The 16,540-nt window shown below is 57.6% G+C and overlaps 1 protein-coding gene across 1 annotated transcript; it reads left to right on the top strand.

Annotated features, from left to right (window-relative positions):
• The first annotated feature begins 3,108 nt into the window (after window positions 1–3,108).
• NR1D1 (nuclear receptor subfamily 1 group D member 1) lies at window positions 3,109–14,591 on the top strand. Its single transcript, XM_019550334.1, has 8 exons — window positions 3,109–3,895; window positions 9,198–9,530; window positions 9,884–9,972; window positions 10,854–10,998; window positions 11,493–12,127; window positions 12,833–13,018; window positions 13,595–13,805; window positions 14,163–14,591. Exons 1-8 carry the CDS (start codon window positions 3,865–3,867, stop codon window positions 14,360–14,362), a joined length of 1,830 nt encoding a protein of 609 aa, XP_019405879.1. The 5' UTR covers window positions 3,109–3,864; the 3' UTR covers window positions 14,363–14,591.
• The last annotated feature ends 1,949 nt before the right edge of the window (window positions 14,592–16,540 follow it).

Genomic DNA, 16,540 nt, shown 5'->3' with positions numbered 1-16,540 from the left:
AAAACTCCTGACTCCACAGCCAAGCTCCTGGAGGACGTGACAAGCTGGATCCAATGAGACATGAGTTTGCTACTCCCCCAAAAATGCATCTCACGTGCTGGTTTGGGAAATGTGGCCCCTCCCTGCCAGCATTCCCAGAGAGCCAGTACAGGTGATCTTCAGTTGAGAAATGCGATTGAAAAACTTTCCTGTGCTAATGGCTGCCATCCAGTTCCCAAGTATTAACTTGCAAGAGCTACCCTTGCAGATCAGGCTCCTTACCAGATCAGCTGACCTAGCTCTGTAATGTGTAGGGCATGGCTGGCCGCATCTGGGACATGTCCTAGAAGGTTCAGCAACACTAGAAGGAGCCTCAGCTTGCAAGAAAGGTTAGTTCTGCTCCTGCACCTATCATTATGGTCACTAGAGCACTTTTAATGGTTGAATCCACAAGAGGCAGCAGTATAGCACCAGTTACACCACAACCTTAGAATTTAAGCTCAGATACCCTGTTCCCTACCACACTTCCTAGGCAAGTTATCCACCTGTGCCTCAGTTTTCCTATCTGTAAGGTGGGAATAATAGCACAGCCCTGTCACAGGGGCTTGCAAAGATAAATGCATTAAAAGCATGAGGTACTCAGCCCATACTGGGGCTACAAGAATGCTGAAGAGTGAAACAAGGTATTTTTTTCCTAGTATTACAATTCCCTAATTGGAACAATAAGCCTTCCTCCATTCTTGAGGAAGCCATTTGCTAGTCAAGCTGTGGATGAAAGGAGTCCATCAGAACTCCCTCACTCAGTCTTAAGGGACACCTCATTTGGAGCAAGTCACTAATGACTAGAATACTGCATGGTGGCCTGGTCATTGGGGTAGGACGCTAGGGTTGCTTTGCAGCTAAAGCAGACTTGAAACAGTAGATTAGGGTAGCCAACAGGTAACACGGTGTACCACAGGTGGCAAGGTAAGCTTCTGTCTGGAACGCAGCAGATAAGGTACAAGGAGTAGTATCTAGGAAGAGCAGTAGTCAGGGAGGGTGTGGGGTTTAACTTGGGCTACACCTGCCCAAAAGGCTTGCCTCCACTTCCCAAGAGCATATTAGATCAACACACCTGTCCAGAAAAACAGGCAAGGAGGACAAAGGATGTCACACTAAGCATCTGTGAAGTCCTGGCTAAAAGGACAGTATTCAACATGTTGGTTTTGAGGTTGCTGCTTTCAGCACCTACAGGACCACAGCTCAGGAACCTAATAGAGCTCCCAAAGGAAGAAACAACTCAAGAACTACACACATTTGAGGGACAGGGCCCATTCTCAAGTTACATCCCTATAATTTACAGTAGAGGACAGAATACTCTTGGGAAGCCCAACATGCACATAGAGTAGACAGCATTAAACCCTTCTCTCTAAGCAACTGGCTTCCACTGCCTAGAAGAGGAGCTTTTGCTTTGACAAAGTCTGCCTTCCTGCTGGCTATACCTGGTCAACAACCCCCTGAGAAAGTACCACAGCCTGACCTTCAGAGTAAGAACAGCAGAAACCCAGTGCCAAAGGCTTTCACAGCTCCCAAGACACCACCCCTGTAGCCCATGTCACCCATGAACCCCTGCTAGGTATGTAACTCAAGGCCTCACCCTCTCATCAAAAAGGAAACTTAGACACATAGCCCAAAGTCTCAAAGGCAACATACCCAGTTTGGGGCTCACAGATCCCCAGGACCTTTACCTCTAGGACCATCACTGTTGGGAAGAGAAGGTGCAAGAACCCAAACTCATCCCATCCTCTAGGCTCCTGCCCAGGGATCTAAAATTCAGCAGCAAAGGCTTGTTTCTGCCAAGTCCTTCCCCAGCTCCCTAAGCTGCACCTTACCTGCCCTACTTAGCAGTCTACCTCCCTACTACTCCTTCCACTACAACCCCGTACAAATTACCAATAGTAACCACCCTCCCCATCACTATTCTGCCTGGCCTGCAAGTCTTATAGCAGCTGCCAGCTTGACTCCAGCTGGGGGGGGGGGGGGGGTAATGAGGCTTTTAATTAACCCTTTCCAAATTGCTTTTGGGTGGGATGAATTGACCTTCATCATGCCCAGGTTATGGTAGTACAGGAAGTACTCTAAGAACTGTGGAACTCCAGTCTGGGACAGACTGAAGCATGCAGGGCAGTGCACTCAGAGCATGTCAGAACCATGGTGCAGCTTGGGAGGGGCTCCTGTGCACACCACTCCTGCCTGCTTATGCTTGCACACACCTAGCTAGCAAATGCATCCCTCTCCTGGATCAGCTTTTAGGACCTTGGCCTCCGGTGGGCTGGAGGGGGGCTGCTGCAGGCATCCCTGGATTGACCTTCTCACTACATGTCCTCATTTGGTGCAGGCGTGGTGGGTAGGTGGCATGTGCTCATGTATACCCCCTAGACCTGCCAGGGACATCCCCCCTTAGACAAGGGGATGGAGGAGAAGCTACCTCTCTGCTAGTGACCCAAAGGAATCTATCAAAAGAGCTGGTTTGCTCATGATTGCCAAGGTCCAAAATGGGCACCTTCCATCACCACTGCACCAGCACCTTGTTCCCCAATCTCATTCCCCTGCAAACTCCACCCCCCTACTCCCCCAAGGTGCGGGAGAGAAGCAGCAGCAGCAGAGCTGCTACTACAGTTTGACCTGAAAAATATGCATTGCAGCAGCTCTGGCTTGGCACTGCTACCTGGCACCCAGAGTAACAGCTGCGCAGCTCACCCCCTCGCTCCTGCAGCGGACAGATTACGAAACTGGGGCACCCTTGTCTGGCAAATGTTGCACTGCACAAGGCAAAAAGCAGCTGCTGTTCCAGTGGCCTCATGAGCAAGCCCTGCAATGGCAAAAGGGGGCAACTGCCACCCGACCTGCCACCTTTCCTTTGCGGTTTCCTTTTGTGACACCCGACTGCTCCAGTTTCAGAGTCTCTGGTTTCCCTCCACCCCCTCCCCCTGCTTCTGAATTTTCTACAGCAGAGGGGGCTTCGGATTGCAATAGAGAGCTGCCCTATATTTCAACAGGGGAGCTGCAGCTACAAAAGGGGGGCGGAAGGGGGGCTTTCTGACCCAGCATGTGACTGTTCTCCCTCCTGCACGAGCACACCTCGTTCTTGAAAGCACCTTGCCCTTTGCAAACCCCGCTTTGCAGCCTGGTGGAGCTTTGCAAACACAGGGCTCTAACATCACGTTAAGCCATCACGTTTTCCAGGGCTTGGGTTGTTTTTTGTGTGTGTGTGTGTGTGTGTGTGTTGGGTTGGGGTTTTTTTTGTTTTTTTTTGTTTTAAGCCTCAGTCTCTTTTGATCCCCCACGGGAACCAGCAGCAGAAGCAAAGTCACTCAGCAGGAATTCACATGCTCCAGCCACACAGACAAGGGATTGAGGGCAGAGCCCAGGGAACTACAAGTCCCGCCAGGCAGCGGGCTGGGCAAGCGCCTTGGCTCGCCTGTCCGTGAGCCGGGTGCTTGCAGAAAGTGTGTCACTGGGGCACGAGGCTCTCCCTGGGAATCACATGGTGGATGCTCCCGAGCCGCGTGCTGGAGACTGCGCAGCTGCAGCGAGACCCAAGCAAAGAGGCTGCCGCTGGAGAGCCCTGGCACAGTCCTGGATTGCAGGGCGGAGAGGCAGCGCCGCACAGGGCTCCCGTCTGCTGCATGCACCGGCTCAGCCCCTGCCAGCAGCCGCCGTCCCCCGCCGGGCTCTGATTAGGTGCCAAGCGAGGATCGCGGGCATCCTCCCCGCCAGTGCAAGGGTTGCACAGCAGCGCCGGGCTCCATCTGCCCCCGGCCAGGTGCTCCGAGCCGGAGCTCGCCGCAGCCTCCGCTGCCCCCCTCCGCCAGCTGGGCTTGAATGCGAGCGGGCCGCTGAAGGATGGCAGCCACCGACTCCAACAACAACACAGGTAACTGCCGAGCGGGGAGGCTGGCACCCCCGTGCCCACCCGGGACCCCTCGATCTCCGCCGCGTGCCCCCTCCAGCGCGGGCTGCAGCTCTGCCCACCGCCCCTGGCCCCACCGGGTGCTCCGCGCTGCCCTTGGCTGCACCTCGGGGAGCGGGGGGCTGTACTCACTGCCGCCCCCTCCCAGCAGGACGAGGGGCTGGAGGACAGGGAGCCCCGAGGGGAGGGGGCTGTGCTCCCCGGGGTCGCCTGCGCCGCCCCTTGTCACGCTGCCGCAGGGACTCCCGGGCCCCCCGGGGGCGCCCTCCGCCCCCCCTCTCCCCGCCCCGGGCTCCTCCTGGCTCACGTGTCCCCCTCCCTGGCGCTGCCACGTGCAGGGTTTGTTTTCCTCGCGGCCCGGCCCGGCCCCGCCCTGCCCCTTCCCATTGGTCGCCGGCCCCCCATTACATCATCGCTCCAGTGACGTGACACCCGGAAGTGGGGACGCCGCCGCGCTCCCCTCGCCCCCGAATGGGCGGGGGAGGAGAAAGAGGGCGGTGACGGCATAACGGGGCTGTTGGACGGGCGGGACGCGGGGGGGGGGGGCTGTGCAACCAATAGGGATGCGGGGGCGGGGCAAAGCGTGATGGGCTGCCCCGGGAGGAGTAGCCACGTGCGGCCGGAACACGTGGAGGCGGGACGTGCGGCCGCCTGAGCTGGGCGGGCGCGGGGGCCGCGGCCGGGATTCCCCCCGGGGAAAATCGCGCGGCGCGGGGCTCTGGAGAGCCCGGGGCCGGGGCTGCCCCGGGGCTTGGGGCGCCTGCGGATTCCCCACGGGGTGGAGGCAGCGGCCTGTAAGGTGCTTCCCTGCGCCCCCAGACCCTTTGCCTCGGGCAGTAACCGGCCTCATCCCGAGGACTAGCGGCCGGGTGCTCAACGGGTTTAGGCACCTGGAGGTGGCCAGGGGAGTTAGGTACAAAGGGGGCTGGAAGCCCAAGAGGTTTAGGCACCTGGAGAGGAAGGGACAGCCGAGGGGTTTAAGCCTGGGAGCGGGGCTGGATGGCCAAGGGGTTTAGAGTCCCAGAGGCTTGGTGACCAAGGGCTTCAGGCTCCAAGGGGCTGGATGGCCAAGGGGTTTAGGCCCCCATCTCCCTTTACTCTCAATGAGAGCTTGGCCCCGAGACACCCACGCAAGTCTGCGGCCCTCTGTGTTTTGCTCAAGGTCACAGGGGTAGAGCTCAAGCCAGGACCCCACATCCTGTTCCAGTATCATATGCTCCCTGGAACTGGTCCAAGGCAGCAGTGTCTCCCTGTGATACAGATGGATGGAAGTTGTGCCCCCAAGCGGATGCCCCAGTGGCTTAATAACCCCTGTCCACCCCGACTGTTATGGGACACCGTAGTGGAGTGACCAAGCAGGCTGCCCTGCCCCCAGTGTTGCCCTGTTGCAGGCTGGCTTCTGTCAGGGGCATCTGCTAGACATGCCCTGTGGGCTGAGTGACACATGGCCTGGCTCAGCTCGTGTGCTGTAGCAGTTCTGGTCACGTGTCCAGATGCTTCTGACTCATCTCGGGGAGATGGGTGTTGTGGGCAGTTGTGTCTGCTCCTTGTCTGCCGGCTGGGTGCGGAGATTTTGAGGATCCCTGTTCATGTCCTTGTACACACCGTTGTGCCTCAGAGGCACCCCCTGGGGACCAGTCTTCTCCACAGCTCCTCCCTCCCCACAGGCTGAAGGAGAGGGGGCTGGAGGGGCACAGTTCCTGTGACCCGTTTGCTGAGATCTGCTTCCCAGCCTGGGCTATTTAAAGACAAGGAAACAAATGCACCAAAGCTGACGCTGCAGTTGAGAGCAGCCTGCACTGAGGGCGTGTGGGCAGGGATGGAGGCTGGAGGAGCTGAGTTTGCATCCTATTTCCTTACATATTTGCTAGAGCCTCTGGCTTTGCTGGGATTCCCTTCCTGGAGCCCCACACCCGCCCTGCCCTGCCCTCTGACTCATTCAACCCTTCCCGAAAACTCTGTTTAAAAAAACAATACTTTGTTTTCTCTTGCAATTTCCTTCCACTAACCCAACCCCCTGCCAGCCCCTAGCCCTGTGCCAGTGACTTTCAGCCCAGTTAAGAGCTGGCTCCTTGTCATTCTCCTGCATTCCCTGTTCAGTGCTGCATTGCTGTTCTCACTGAATCAATCAGAGCAGCTGCTTGATTTCCCCCTTGAGCTGCTTCCAGAAAACACTTCACTGACCTGTCCAAGCTGAAGGGTGTAGGGGCACCCCCTCCATTTACATGGTTGGGACGGGGGCTCTGTTTTCTTGTAAGCCCACTGCCAGAGCTGGCTTTGCTCCCTAGAGCTGGGCTGGGTCCTTGACTGGTGAATCAGTGTAGCTTTCACACTGATTTACACCAGTCCAGTTTTGGATCTGGCCCTGATGCTACACTGAATCTGCACACATTCCTCTCCCCAACGTGCAACAGCAGTGAGGGAGGGAGGCATTTCCTGAGCACGGCTGTAACCAGTCACCGTGAGCAGTTCCTTAGTGACCTCCCTGTATTATTGTTCCTGGCTCTGCCGTGGCACGTGCAGGCAGCTGGTGACCTAGCATGGATGAGTTGCCAGCATCGGTCACTGACCCAGTCACAGGGCCTAGCCATGTTTCTGGGTCACCAGCGGCTGTGATCCGGGGTGTGCCAAGCCCTAGGCGTGTTGGAGTAATGAGTAGCAACTGGCCCCTGTGTCAGCAGAGCCTGCACACGTGCTCGCCCCCACGTTTTGTCATCCACTTTGGGATGCTGCTGGTGTTTGTGCTCTAGGCTTTTGGCTGTCCACCGCCCTTGCTGCTTGGCATGTGCAAGGCAGTGGAAGTCCCAACTGCCTTCTGGTTCTTGTTTTCCCTTTGCAGTGGCCTGAGTGACCCCAGATACCCCTAGGAGTCTACCTTCCCCCTGCAGTGCTTCTGAGCATGACAGCTGCTCCCATCCCTTGGATAAACAAAGGTGCTTTGGTTAAGCACCAGGTTTCCAGGATGGGGCTCCTGGCTCCCACCCTGTGTATTTGGCCTCCAGATCCTTGGTGAGCCCTGTCCCTCAGAGCCAGGAGCAGCTGGGGCTGTGGGATGCTCTCCAGGGCCAGCTACCCCTGGGGGCACTGGGACTGTGGGATGTCTGCCTTTCAAACCCCAAGGGGGAAAGAGAGGGGAGTTAGAGCTATTGCAAATGCATGAAATTGCACATCCCCATTGGGGCTTGCAAACCCCATTGCCTTGAAGGGACTGTGGGAGCTCTGCAGATCTTTGCCATTTGTGTAGGAATATGGTGTTGGGGAACATGGATAGTCTGAGGGCTCACATTCACAGCTTGCACACACAGCATACTTGTGCTGTCTCTCATGCCCCCCCCATACATACATGCATCTCTGTCCATTCCTTTATGAACACATGTACATCCCCCTGGCGCATATGCATGCTAATCCTATGCATGCATACAGACATGCCCTGCACATGCTTAGCCCCCACTGCACGCAGGCACGTGTGTGTACATCTGCTCACCCCCTGTGTGGAGCTTTGCATGCACACATTTGCACCAGCTCATGAGACACACATGCACCCTTCTGTGCACACACACAGCACATGTCCCTATATGTGTGTGTGCCCCCCCCATGCACACTGACCCTCTTGCCCACACACCCACTCCTCAGCCCTCTGCATACTGCTGTCTAATCTCACTGGTTGTAGAAGTTCATTATGACTGTACCCCTCATGGTGTGACTGCCTATGGCAGGGGTGAGAGAAAGGGAGAGGAGATACCTTCCCCATACCACCCCCGCCCTCCACCGTGTCCTGCCTGTCCTTGGCGCGGCTGGAATGCTAACGCTGGGTTTGCTGTACCTGTTCGGTGCTCCGCAGCAGCAGCTGCCACTGCACTGCAGTGCAGAGGGGGGCGGGGAGGGGGGGATGTAGCCCAAGGATGTTTCAGGCTGAACCTCGGGGGAGTTGTTCCTTGCACCAAGGACCAGCACACGGAGTGCCAGCCTTGGGCTGGGGGGGAATGTCACCAAGGTTGGATTTTAACTCTTGACTGGCTGGTGAGCCACAGCCTAGGAAGGAGCTGCAGTGGAATGGGGTCCCTTGAGTCCTGTCATGCCCCTTATCTGAGCAGCGGAGCTCAGACCTAAGGGATAGAGCTGGTCTTCCTCCCCCTCCTCCCCCAGTTAAGTTACCTCTCAGCTCACCCAGCTCTGGGGCCACAGGATTCACTCCCAGCCACCTGAGTGCCAAGTAGGGCAGTGAGGGAGAGGGGGCATGGCCACTGGGTTTATCCACAGCTTCCTGCTATAGGTGCCCTCATGGGGCTGAGCCCCCCTCTCTCTGGGAGGGTGGAGGGGTGATGCCAACTTGGCAGGGGTTGTGAGGTTCAATTTACTCGTGCCTGTGTCTGGTGCTGAGATCTGGCAAGGGCTGGGATGGGTGAATTGCTGCCCTGAGGGATTGTACTCCTGGTGGGAGCACAACCCTGAGGAGCTGAGATCCAGGGTGGAGGGGGGCAGTGGAGATGGCTCCCAATGTGCCAGGGAGCCTGAGCACTGCCCACTGGGAGCCCCTCTTGGATCTAATGGCTGGGAGCCTTTCACTCCTTGCATCCAGTGAACCGGGGGGGTGGGGTGGAGATTGTGTAGGGCATGTCTGTGTGGATGCATGGGATTAACATGCATATATGCCAGGGTGTGTGCATGTATTGACAGGAGGAATGGACAGGGGTGCGTGCATAGGCTTACTACATGCATGTGCATGTATGTATGGGGGGGCTTGAGAGGCAGGACTAGTGTCAAACCTTTCACTCCTTGCATCCAGTGAATCGGGGGCCCACCCATGTGTACAGGAAGGGGTATTGGGATGCAATTACCTGTCCTGTGGGGCTGGATTGAGACCCCCAACTTATGCCATAGGTGGCTCACCCAACAACCAAACCCCTTCCCACCAACCGCTATGGCTGTGTTAGGCTGGAGTTGGCGCCCCCTAGAGGGGAAGTGCCCTGCATGCCCATCCCCTGACCCTCCCCCGAACCAGCCAGTGCCCCAACCTTGTGACCCAGTAGAGGGGAGGGCTCCCTGGGTGCTTCCCATACTCGCCCAGCCCACCTGCCCCCTGCTGCTTGGCTTTACTAGAGCCAATGTCCCATATGGGGCAGCACCTTGTGTCCCATTCCCCACTCATCCCAAACCATCTGGTCTTCCTTTTGTGCTGTGTGGCTGGAGGGGTTGGATGGCTCTGTACTGTGATGGGGCACTGTTCCCTGGCCTCTAACCCAGACCCTCTCTGATTCTCTCACAGGTGGTGTGATCAGCTATGTGGGCTCCAGTGGCTCCTCTCCCAGTCGCACCAGCCCTGTCTCTCTATGCAGTGACAGCTCCAATGGCAGCTTCCAGTGTGGCTCGCAGGCTTTCCCCACCTACTTCCCACCCTCGCCGACTGGCTCCCTGATCCAGGACACGAGGCCATATGGTGGGGGAGTGCTGGGCTCCCGGGAGGATGGTTCCCCTTCCTCATCCTCCTCGTCCTCCTCTTCCTCGTATGGCTCTTCTGGGACCTCCCCTGGGGGCCTGCAGGTTGCCATGGATGATGGCAGGCGCATCTCTCCTAGCAAGACCACCAGCAGCATCACAAGTGAGTGCAGAACTGGAAGTACAGAGGGATCTTCTTGGGGTGGGCACTGGGATGCTTTGGTGCTCTTTACCCAGGGCCAGAACTCAGCTCCTTTCCATTGGATCTGCCAGGTTTCTGTTCTTGCCCCATGGCCCCTGTGGCCTGCCCAGTATGGAGCTGCCTGTGGGGGAGCCTAAAGCCCACAACTTCCTCCTTCCTACAAGGTGGGGTGGGGGCACAGATAGCCAGGTACCCCCTGTGGGCACTTTCAGGGACGAAGCTCCACCCCCCAACCCACAGGTTGGTTTACCACCCTTCCCAGGGGCTGGTGCACAGAGACGGGATCTAACCTGGGTGTCTCTCTCCCTTGGCAGAGCTGAACGGGATGGTCCTGCTTTGCAAAGTGTGCGGAGATGTTGCTTCCGGGTTCCACTATGGGGTTCATGCCTGTGAGGGCTGCAAGGTAAAGGACAGGGCAGGGCAGAGAGGGAGAGATGGTGCAGGTGGGGCCTGCAAAGCTCTGAGTGCAGTTGGGGGCAAAGGGGGGCACTTCTGGGGTTCAGCTCAGCTTCATATGGACAGGGGAATCAGGATCCTCTTCTTAGCATCTTGTTTAGGCATGATCCCCTGCCAGCGAGTGTGAGAGCACCCCCTGCAGGCGCACTGGAGGAGTAGCAGGGATGCACCCAAAGCCCCTCCAGCTGGCTTGTTTGGGAAACCTTTAACGTATGACATCATGATGAAAATCTTTCTCTACAAAATTTCCTGTCATGTTGGTTCATCCCTCCCACCATCTTGGGCAGGGATCGCAAAAGCAAGCCAAGTGGCCAGGATCAAGTGGCTGCTTTATGCCAGAATGATTTGGGCCTCATATTATAACAGTGGAGGGAGGATTTCCCCCTCTAGGGGCTCCTGTGTTGCTTGCAAACAGCTGCACTGTTCTGGGGAACTTCACTGTTGAGGCAGGGGCCAGACCTGAAAGATGTTCAGCTCCAGCTGGTTATTTTTCCTGAGTCAAGGGGAGGATGAGGACATGGCTAGAACTTGTTACTGATGGAGAACTGTAGGCCACCTGCTTCCTTGCATAGCTTGTTTGTCATAAGTTTGTTCCCGGTGGGCTGGGGGAGGTGGATTGAGGGGTTCCCAAGGGTGAAGTTGGGTGGCCACCCTGAGATGGATCTGGGGGGCAGCACTGGGGGCATGAGACACTACAAGTCTAGGGCTCAGTATGGGGTTGGAGCTGTGTCCCCCAGCCTGTTCCCCTTGTGGCCTCCATCACTGCTAGAGATCTGAGCATTGGCCCCCGCAACTCACCCTTCCTCTGCCCTGTGCTCTCCATTCCAGGGTTTCTTCCGCCGCAGCATCCAGCAGAACATCCAGTACAAGAAGTGCCTGAAGAATGAGAACTGCTCCATTGTCCGGATCAACCGGAACCGGTGTCAGCAGTGCCGCTTCAAGAAGTGTCTCCTGGTTGGCATGTCCCGTGACGGTGAGGCCCAGTCTGGGATGTGGGAGGGGGGGCAGGTGAAGGGGAGACCCTGCCTGGGGTGCCAAGTTTTTCCCACCCCATTTATTAGTAGGAATATGGTAGTGTCTGGAGGTGACAGTCAGGGTCTGGGCCCTTGGAGCTGGGTGCTGCCAAAGGACCCAGGGTAGAAGGGAGGAGGTCTCTATAGTTCCCTCCTTTCTGCAGGCCAGGGGTAAGGAGTGGCTGAGTGGCCACTATGGGGAACTGGTTTCAGAGCTGGGCTTAGAGGTCATGGCTCCCTGCCCTGTGATCTGACCTGTAGGCTGGGCCATGCCTTGATTGCAGCAAGTCAGTTCAGGGAAGACGAAATCAAAGGACTCACAGGGAGGCTTCTGGTTTGCTGATACAGCTTCTGCAGGATGGGGGTGCCTGCTTGTGTTGGGGGGAGCATTGGGGCTCCCCATCTGTGCTCTGCCTCATGCCTGATGCTAACGTCTGCCATTTTCTCTCTGCAGCTGTGCGCTTTGGGCGTATCCCCAAGCGTGAGAAGCAGCGGATGCTGGCAGAGATGCAGAGTGCCATGAACAACATGGCGAACAACCAACTGAGCGGGCAGTGCCTGCCCGATGGCTCCCCTGCAGGGCACCCCCAGCCCACCAACCCCCTGCCCTGCCATCAGCCCCAGCTGCAGCTCCCCGCCTCCCCCCAGCAGCAGCTGCCGCCGCAGCCTTGCTTCTCCCAGTTCCCACAGCAGCTGACGCCCCCACGCTCCCCCAGCCCCGGGGACGCCATGGAGGACATCATCTCACAGGTGGCCAAGGCACACAAGGAAATCTTCGTCTATGCTCATGACAAGCTGGGCACGGCTCCGGCCCCTGCCCGGGACAATGACGCCCTCAACCGGGAGAACGACCGTTGTTCCAATGGGTACCATGCCAGTGGTCTCTATCGCCATGACAACAACAACCTACCCCACCCTGACACCCCTCGTTTCTCCACCTGGCACGCCAGCACCCCCGGTGCCTGCCACCAGAATAACATGAATGGGCATCGCCTCTGCCCCTCCACCTACTCCTCTTCTGCCCAGGAGGCTGAGACGCTGGCCAGCCAGGGCAGCCGGTGGCAGAGGGGCACCAAGGACATCCTGCCGGTGAGTCCCAGTGCCCCACAGTGGGGAGCCCATCTGGGACAAGTGCCCCTGAGCCGCTGACCCCAGGGGTATATTTAGCCTCTCTAATCCCCAGTAATCGCCTTGTCTCTGACGCCAGGCAGGCACGGACTGTCCTGTCTGTGGCTCTGCAGTGCTGATCTCCACAAGGTGGGGGCTGGCAGGCGGGGGAGTAGGGGTTCAGCCAAGAACAGGGCCCTTTTAACAGTGTTGGAAACTGAAAGATCTGATGGTGAGATTCCCCAGATGGTCCCCAAAGGTTCCCAAGCCTAGTTGGTTCCCAGCCAGTGGCCTGGAGTAAAACCAACAGCAAGGAAGTGAAAGTGAGCAGGCTGGTCACCACAGGAAGTTGTAGGTCAGATCTGATTGGGGTCACGTTTCTCCTGGGTTTGGATAACCCAAGGGGCCATGAAAGCAGGGAGAGATGGGTCTTCTGGCCCCCACCCCATCATGTCCCAAGGGGCTGGGTGACATTCTGATTTCTCTCTGCAAAGCCCAACCTTGCCCATGCTGAATGCCATCCTACCCAGTCAGCAGTCTTTTGCCAGGATCAGTTTAAGAGCCCCAGCTGTGGGGGACAGGGCAGCCACCACCCTCCCCTGGCACTGGCTGTAGCGGGTGACTCATCTTATTGCATTTTGGCCTCTAACTGACACTCCTGTCCTGGTCTCTCCCTTCTTACTGCAGGCTTGCCCCATGAACATGCACCCACCTGGCCAGAGTGGCCGCACAGTGCAGGAGATCTGGGAAGATTTCTCCCTCAGCTTCACGCCTGCTGTCCGGGAGGTGGTGGAGTTTGCCAAGCACATCCCGGGCTTCCAGGACCTGTCGCAGCATGACCAGGTTGCCCTCCTCAAAGCCGGCACCTTCGAGGTAGGCTTCCCTGGCAGAGGCTGCAAGAGCTGCCTTTGATTTTGTGGCCCCTGGAGTCGTTAGTGGGGCAGCTGTGGGAGGAGTTCATAGTGAAGGAACTGCTCTTAGAGCCTCCTTTAAAGTAGATATTCTGGGCACTGATGGAGAGTGGGGAATAGGCACAGCCTCCCTTCCCTGGCACAAGCTCCTCTTTATAGAGACCCATGGGATCTAGCCCTTTTGGAGGACAGGGCAGCCCCACTGGTCCCCTAGCAGAGGCCCTCGTGGCTCCCCCTCCTGCTCACCTGGCCAGCAGCTGTGGCCAGGACTTGCTTTTTCTGTTGGGAGCAGTCACTTTGTCGGGTCCCCACTTTCTACCCAGGCTCACCAGATGTGTGGGTCCATCCACCAGCAGCTGGCAGTCACCCTTTCAAGAGGGCTGGTTTGTGTGCCACTCCACACCCTGCAGGGCTGAGGGCACCCTCTTGGGCTGGCTGCCTCTTCTGGCAGGGAACCCCTTGGCTGTAGAGAGGCAGGGGTGCAGGTGGGCCTAGAGGCTGCCCCAGAGCATCACAACTGTCATGTTCCTGGTGCCAGGTGCTGATGGTGCGTTTTGCCTCGCTGTTCAACGTGAAGGAGCAAACAGTGACCTTCATGAGCCGGACAAAGTACAGCCTGGAGGAGCTGTGGGGCATGGGGATGGGTGACCTGCTCAACTCCATGTTTGAGTTCAGCGAGAAGCTCAGCGCCCTGGAGCTCACCGATGAGGAGCTGGGCCTCTTCACTGCTGTTGTGCTCGTCTCTGCTGGTGGGTAGCAAGTGCCCTGTGAGAAAGCAGCTTCCTGGGTCTGGTGGAGTAGGGAAAACTGGCAGAGGGGGATCACGACTGCTAGGGATCCAATGTAGGGGGAAGGAGTAGGGAGGCAGGGGGATATTAAAACAACTCTGAGTGTAATGGAAAGTCTTGGATCCAGTTTAGGGCTCTGCTGTGAGATCAGGGAGATGAGGATCTGCTGTGAGTTCAGGAAGGTGGGGACCCAGTGCAGAGATCTGCCATGAGATCAAGGAGGTGGGGACACAGCACAGGTCTCCAGCATGGCACGGTTGGGCTGTGGGCTGCTCGTGCTCTCTGCCCGACTCAGGCTGTCTGTCCCCCTCCCCATAGACCGCTCCGGCATGGAGGACACGGCGCTGGTGGAGCAGCTGCAGGAGACACTGATCCGTGCCCTGCGTGCCCTGATTCTGAAGAACCGCCCCACAGAGACATCACGTTTCACCAAGCTGCTGCTCAAGCTGCCTGACCTGCGCACCCTCAACAACCTGCACTCTGAGAAGTTGCTCTCCTTTCGCATTGATGCCCAGTAGGGCCCATGCCCTCCCCCCCATCCCCCGAGGGACACCAGCCAGACTATTTATACCACAACTGAATTGACTGCTCCTCAAGGACACGGACCCCCGCGCCCCCTCCCCACCCTCCCTCCCTGGGCCGAGGGTCCTTCTGTAAATACTGACCTGTGTATATGGGAGTTGTGGATCTCACGCCGCTACCCTGTGGAGGCCCGGAGCCCCGCAGGGAATAATATATTTAAAGCAACGCCTCTGCCTGGACAGCCCCTTCCTGAGCAACCGTGGCCACCCTAATTCCAGCCCTGCATCCAGGGGTCAAAGATCACCTCTGGCCCTCCCCTGTGCCCCAGTCCCCTGAGGATTTGGCTATCTGCCATTGCATGCAATGCTCACCTGGTCTGTTGGAGCAGAGGGGCTCGCAGTCTGGACACCTGGTTCTCATGTCTATTGTTGGGAGCAGGGTGGCACTATGAATGAAGCCATGGGATTGGGGGGGAAGGGGTGCTGACAGAGCTGGGTGGACGGTGGGGTTCTGTCCCCAGCTGCTTTGCTAATCCTGCCTGTCTCCCCATCGCGCTGAGCCAGGACTCACTTTGCAGAGCTCTGGCACCTTCAACCCAAAGAGGACCCCAGTGTGCCCCAGTCTCCAGTGGCACAAAGTCCACATGTTGCTCCAGCAGCTGCAGAAGTGCGGGGGACAGTCACCCTGCTATTCCCAGGCAGGAGTCACTTATACCCTCAATACTGGCTCAGCCTCTGCAGGTGGCATGTTGCCAGGAGTGACAGAGGGGGCAGAGAGTTGTCCAATCAGCATCTGCTGCTGCAATGCAGAGGGAGTTGAGTGCCCATGGACTCCCATCACCAGTGTGTGGTAAATTGATGCTGGAGGGGAGTGGATTGGGAAGTTTGGTACCCCCCAGGTGCCCATCCATCACTGCTTCCTGCAGAGAGGAGGAAGGGCTGCTCGATTTCCCTAGCACTGCCTTTGCCCTGTAAGACACATGGTCCACCCTGGCACCCCCTGCTTGTTGCGGCTGCTACTGGTGCAGTCAAGGACTACCAAAGCTGTCCAAGCTCTGGTACTCCCAGAACACATGGACCTTGGCTCCTTACCAGGTGGGGACCTTTCCACCCTCAAGCATCCATGCCCAAATTTGACTTGGGCAGTGCCACAAAAGCCAGGGCACAAGGACCCTTTGTAGTGCCCCCCTTGCTCCCCTGGCCACATGCCATCCACAAGGGGTACACACACAGCCTGGTGACCAGACAGACAGACAGAAAGCAGAGGCCAGGTGCCAGCTGGGCTGTGTGGGTGGGTTTGTTTTTTTCATCATATATTTATTACATAAATATATAGTAAAATAGACCAGCAACAATTACCATAAAAATATCTTTCTTTAAAATCCTGACCAAAAACACAAAGGGTTTAAAATCGCACGTCACAGACACTGTGATTGTCATGTACATCAGCAGCTCTCGGCCTCCTGGCCCCTCTCCCTCCCACGGGGTAGGGGAGGGCAGGTAGGTGGGGGGAAGGGCAAGGGGGGAGAGGGTGGTCTTACCACCCGAGGCTCTGGTGGGTGCCCCCCCTTCCATTGCCCCTCCCCCTCCCCCACCTCTGAAATGCACGGAGACCCAAACACCGACATACATTCAGTAACTCCCTGCCATGCCCTGCCCCTCCCCCCCACATCCCCAACTCTGGGGCAGGGGCCACAATGCATAGTACATGGGGTATGGGAGGAAGGGAGGAATGGGTCTCTCCCCCCCACCCCCGCTGTGTCCCCTCTCCTCTAATCCAAGCGAGATTGCATTCTCTAGAGACTGGCTGGGTTTGAAGCTGCACCTGAGGGACAAACTACGCCACCCCCTACCTGCCCCATGTGCCAGGCTGGGAGGGGGAGGAAGCAGTGAGGGAGAAGGGAGGGAGGGTAGGTACCATCTCCAGGAGCTATGAGGTATGTGCTTGGCGACTGAATACTGAGACGGAGGAGCTGGGGTGGGGGTGGGGGGTCTCTGGGGCAGGGGAGTCAGAAGCCACAAGAAAGGGTACTCAGCGGCGTTACCCCACCCTCCCACAGGGTACCCAAGCATGATGACCTGGGGGGTTTAGTGCTGCATCCTGCCTGCTCCCTCCCTGCTGGGCAGAGCTGCAGGAGGGTACACCATACCCATTCCAGGCTGACAGCATGGGGG

This window comes from Crocodylus porosus, unplaced genomic scaffold (assembly GCF_001723895.1).
Source record: "Crocodylus porosus isolate Cpor-Errol unplaced genomic scaffold, CroPor_comp1, whole genome shotgun sequence".
NCBI classification, from domain to species: domain Eukaryota; kingdom Metazoa; phylum Chordata; order Crocodylia; family Crocodylidae; genus Crocodylus; species Crocodylus porosus.
The sequence above is the reverse complement of the archived record's forward strand: the minus strand, read 5'-3'. Positions and strand labels throughout refer to the sequence as shown.